This window comes from Sphaeroforma arctica (assembly GCF_001186125.1).
Source record: "Sphaeroforma arctica JP610 unplaced genomic scaffold supercont1.15, whole genome shotgun sequence".
Taxonomy (NCBI): Eukaryota; class Ichthyosporea; order Ichthyophonida; genus Sphaeroforma; species Sphaeroforma arctica.
This window is the reverse complement of record NW_014040543.1, coordinates 175593-181210: the sequence shown is the minus strand read 5'-3', so window position 1 is coordinate 181210 and position 5618 is coordinate 175593. Positions and strand designations below refer to the sequence as shown.

Genomic DNA, 5618 nt, shown 5'->3' with positions numbered 1-5618 from the left:
ATAATAATATAATATATATATACTATATATATATATATATATATATATATATATATATATATATATATATATATATATATATATATATATATATATATATATATATAAAATATATATGCATAGATACATACATACACACATACACAGATACATAGATACATAGATACATACACACATTCTTTCACTCTCTCTTTCTCTGACAGACACAGACAGACACACACATAAATATATATATATATACACACACACGCATACACACACACATACACACATATATATATATATATATGTATATATATATATATACAAACATACATACATACATATATACATACATACATACATAAACACACACACACATATATATGTATACATATATATATATATGTATATATACATATATATCATAAGTAGGCAGTAGTGTAATTTACCCATAGTCATAGAAAGTCACAAATGCTGTCACAAACATATAATATTCAGACAAGCATACATATCTGTTGTTATCGCAAAATATTGGAACCTATAAGTTACTGCGGTAAAAACTACGCGCGAGTCGATCTACTGTTCTAAAAAGCAACATATTTTCACAACAAAGACAAACAAATATCGCTACAGGACAGGAATACGGCATATGCAAAAACAAACAAAAAATATTATACAAACCTTGAGGAAGGACTCGAAAAACAGCTTATTCTCATCCACTGTCCATGATGATTTGGTCCTTCGTTCTCCACCTTTCTTACACGTTGATGACCCTTTGCATGCATTAGCACACACAGCTTTGCATGCAGCTGTGCATACATCTTTCGCTCCAGGAACACGTTTGCAATTCGAGACGGATGTGTGGGAATCCGCAATCGAAGCCGTTGTAGCCACCACATTCGGTTCAGGTTGAGCTGGTAAGGGCTCGTTTACATCGTTCATAGTCAGCCCGTTCGCGTTCGCCTGTACTCTTTGTTTGTCATCAGCCCCGGTCGACTTGTCTCTACCCTCATCTTCCGTCTGATCGGCTCCACAAACACTTGTTGCTGACTCTGCTTGTGACTGAGACTGAGACTGCGACTTTATGGAGGGTGTTGCATTCGTGACAGCCACCTTACGCCGGGCCCTCTTCTTGCGATCGCTGCGCCGAGACGCAGGTTCTTCATGTGACCGTGACACATCACTATCGCTCATCTCGCCATCAGCAACAGCCTTTACGCTATCCTGCGATACGACTATAGTATAGGTACTGCCCTCATGCTGGGTTGAACCTGTATGTTCCTCACAGCCTACGTTCAGTGTATCTCCCTGAACAGCCGCTATCGCGTCGGACGATGCGCGAGTGCGTGCGCTTGTACTTTCATGTGGTATGCTACTACCACCTGTACTACCCGTATCATCCACGTGGACGCTAGCTGTCACGTGAGACACCTGAGCCGCTTGGGACTTGCGCGGCGACTTCATAACCACACGCAATATCTGCGCGGGAACACTTACACTTACACTGGCGGGTGCATCGTACATTGGTGACGAAGACGTCTGCTGTGTGCTTCTGTGCGCAGCTTGCTCCAGCTCTCTACCAGGAGAGGCAGGGCTGGATGGGAGAGATTCCCCCAACATGGATGACTAAAACATGCATCGATCCCTTAAAAAGCTATAGTAAGCACTAGTATATGCGTATTCTATACAAATAAAGGATGTCGGCCAGGACGGAGCTAATGGTACGAACAGCAGTGCAAACGTTGTCACCAACAGTTTCGTTTCGACAGATAACCACAGATACACACGTATGCGTGATTGCTCGCGTCACAGTATACTGATGTGACAAAGCAGTATGAAAATCTTCACTTTGAGCTCAGTAAGGCTACACTCTCTGCTATATGTATCTTAAGCAGGCTGTGATTGTTACATATGTCGTCGGGGTTGAGTGTGTGCTAATACCGATTTGCGTTGTATGCCAAACTAAATACAAACCAATTCATCACGCCGCCATTTTGTACCGTAATCGGCCCTAAATAGTTTCTAAAGTACACAGACCTATGAAATATGGGTCAAATTCGATGATTCACTTTCAAAAAGTTCCACTTTCAAGCACTTTATCCGATTTATATTCTATTTGTAGAATGCGATTAGCGGCCCAATGGAGTGTTCATATCTTGGATTTCAGCTCCCAAATCTGCCGCTCTTTCTTTCAATTCCATCAAAAATCATGATGGCGATATAGTCCAATGAGAAGCGACCGGTAAAACATAATTTGGCAAAAAGCGATAAAAAAATTCACAATACTGTGTACACCGCCACCGGCCCCCCTGTGCTGTATGGCGGAGACTGTAGAGTGTAGACCTATGTGATTGTAGATTGTATACCTGCTGTCTGCTGCCTGCTGCTCTGGGCATGTATAAAAAGCCGTATGCAAAGCACGCTGTATGCTATATATATTTTATAAAGGTTGCCTTGCATCATTCATATCGATGATATAGGTAGTGGAAGCATAGAAGGCAAGAGTTTTCTGTTACTAATTCGACCACCCTAAAAAGATGTGCTTCTCAGAGTTTTGATACTTTAATACGACGGGTTGATTAGCATGGAAAGAACTGCTTATTTCCGACCGGGCGGGTATTTCGCAGTGCGGACAGATAACAATAATGCTGTTGGTTATATAGTTCCGTACACGTGCCTTCTAGAGATGTATTTAGATAGGAACGCATGAATCTACCACAAATATTCCGTAACAACCATCACACGCCAATACATGTGCACATGCCAGCCTTGTTTTCCAAAATACACACAAATATGCTACACTGTACATGAACCTACCCGATTGCAATTCAGTTGGGCAAAGAAGGGGGAATGATCACCACTTGCAATTTGAAATTGCCAACCGATAAAAAAAGGGAGAAAAGCAGCTACAATGTATCGATAATGCACACCTACACTAGGCTCCTGTTCAACACCATCACACAGTTAGCAACAAGGGGGGTATACTTTAAATCGTATTCTACTACCCGATATAGATCAGCTAAATTCCTAAATCTTTATTAAAAGCGTCCAGAAGCCCGTTCTTCTGAAGATACATGTTCGATTTACTGCTTTGCCTTCTTCGCGGCCTTAGCTGCCAACTGAGCTTCTGATTGGCGCTTAGACGTTCGTCGCGTGGGGTAGGCTGAATTCTGTGCTACCTGTGATTGTTCTGTCTTCGCTTCAGATTGTTTGACTGCTTCATTTTTTTTCCCTTGTGCTTTCACCTGTTTTGGCGTAGGCTCAGTTTTGTCTTCTGCGGCTATTTGCGACGGGTCCTTCGATAGTATTTGTGTTTCCTCTTCAGGTTTGCGGTGCTGGACACCGTCTTTGCTCACCTATGTGTAATAAATGGATATGGTGGAAAGACAATCAGAATCACAATGTGGAATATTGTGAATATCCGAAAAACGTCTGTGACATGGCTGGGCAGTCTGATTCAAATACACATGACATATATCCGAAGTACTAAAACAATAACCCCTTCGGCAGTATTAAACTTCGCTGATAGTCAAGTATTGAAATGAGATGCGTAAGAAGCAGCACAAACTAGGAATGAAAGCATATAACCCTACCTTGACGCCAGTAATATCCACGCCCATTTTCTTTGCGTTCTCCGTCGCCCACATTGCTTTCTCTACCATGTGCGAGGTCCATGTGCTGTCTGAACGTAGATAATAATAAAATAGTATCACTACATAGCAAAATAAATCTATCTGGGGAGATTGTCTATACAGAAGCCTAAATGGGCATAGATTTCATAAGGATGCTTGTCACTTACGTTAAAACATTTGGTTCTGGATCACAACGAAAACTCTTACCTTGCTTTGATATCAGCGTGTTCAGCTCCTTAGTTTTCGCATCCATTCGTACTGCATACTCCATATAGGTCTTGATATTATAGTCTATCTTTGTTTGCCCCAGAACTGCCATCACGGCCTCATCAGACATGAAAGGTACATTTCCATTTGACAACGCGCACAGCGCAGCTGGTTATGGATAAATGATGTAAAGTTGTAGGAAAGGTGTAACTAATATGCGCTGAAGTCGGAACAAACTTGAATCCAACGAGCTTATGTGATCTAGGCACAATAATGTCAAATTTCACTGTGTACGCGCTATTTTACGATAAAGTAAGTACAATGCACAAACTAGGCCTATTGCGCACTAAACATACCGGCGTAATGTGTTTTTTTAGGTGTAGTTTACAGTTGCTACACATCGCACAGCCACCGTACATAACTCTTGTCCTGCACACACTAAATGCAAAACCTACCACTAGCGGTAGCAGGTCCGATGCCTTTCAGTGTCGTCAGGGCGGTTATTGCTTCCTTTGTAGACCCTGGTAGAGAGACTGATGCCGCTTTCTTCGTTGCCGCGATAATATCCTGCGGATTTCGAGAAATACACAATCAAAGAGCGCTAGTTGCTATCAAAACAGCGGCGCTCCATCCGATGCAGGTGCATGAACTCTGTCCATGCCTTACGATTACTTGTCGCGAGATAATGTAGTAAAGTACACGAATGTACATGGTATTGCTGTCGTAAATCATATGACCAGAATATATACTCCTAGTAGAATAAACACCAGTAGCTTGGTAATTCAATTCGAGATGTCACCTTCAGTGGAGTGTGATAAAACAAGCAGGGCATACCTTTTCATCGTTAGAATCAACAAGATTTTGCAGCCGCGGCCTAAATTTACCTCTCTGTCAGATTAAAAGATTTTTAAGTATACTTAGCAGGTGGCTTATCACAGGTATCATCTGCCAGAAATGTTTTCATGATGTAAGAAGCATTTGTGTAAACGTTTCCATGATGTAAGTAGCATTTGTGTAAATGTTTCCATGATGTAAGAAGCGTTTGTGTACATCACGCATACATGTGACACAGCACATTGCAATCTATTTTCTGATGTAAAAATGGGTATCGTAATTAATGGTGCTTGCTGCATAACATGGGTGCAGCAAGTTAGCCGCAAGCATTGGACGGAATGATGCTCGATAATAAAACACCCAAAACTTCGAGCGACTGATTTCGATGTCGTAGTTCGTACGAAGCATATATTTTTGACACTGTTCTCGGCATTCTGCTATAGGTCCTCATCCATGACCTATCCGAGCATAAGTACATACCATTAATTTCCACGTGGTCATTTTGGAGATCTCAGCCTTTGACATGTGCGTATCACTTCGAGATTTGATCGTAGCAGGAAGAGTCTCACTAACCCAAACATCAAGCTCAAGCAACTTCTTGGGGTCTTTCTTCTTCTTGGACAGTTCTTCCACCACGATCGGGTATGAGGCTAGACCCTGAGAAAAAATGTGTTGAAATTAAAAAAATTACAATTTCGAAACGATCAGGTGATCAGATTAAATAACGGCATCTCGAAACACTCGAATGATATATACGAATACAAGAAAGGATAATAATAAACTGTCATCGTTAATCCTGAGACAAACTTCTTATACACCCATCATGTATACGATAGATAAAAATGAATTGTTTAGCGCCAATCATCGGCAAATACATATTTATAAATGAAAATAGATATATACATATGCATACAGACAAAAAAACAGACACACGCACGCGCGTGCACACATACACTATATATA

The 5618-nt window shown here is 41.1% G+C and overlaps 2 protein-coding genes across 2 annotated transcripts in view; both read right to left on the bottom strand.

Moving 5' to 3' along the window:
- The window catches only part of SARC_00496 (hypothetical protein), a gene marked incomplete at its 5' end in the record, with an annotated part of 12212 nt that extends 10610 nt beyond the window's left edge, over window positions 1-1602 (bottom strand). Inside the window, one exon of the mRNA XM_014305833.1 lies at window positions 664-1602. Coding sequence (XP_014161308.1) covers window positions 664-1602 — 939 coding nt within the window. The remainder of the gene's footprint in view (window positions 1-663) is intronic.
- Window positions 1603-2998: 1396 nt separating this feature from the next.
- On the bottom strand, window positions 2999-5477 carry SARC_00495 (hypothetical protein; the record flags this gene model as incomplete). The annotated part of the gene is made up of 7 exons (XM_014305832.1): window positions 2999-3338; window positions 3576-3664; window positions 3822-3989; window positions 4277-4388; window positions 4656-4709; window positions 5136-5312; window positions 5472-5477. The coding sequence occupies 7 exons, from the start codon at window positions 5475-5477 to the stop codon at window positions 3066-3068; spliced, it is 879 nt and encodes a 292-aa protein (XP_014161307.1). The 3' UTR covers window positions 2999-3065.
- Window positions 5478-5618: the final 141 nt, after the last annotated feature.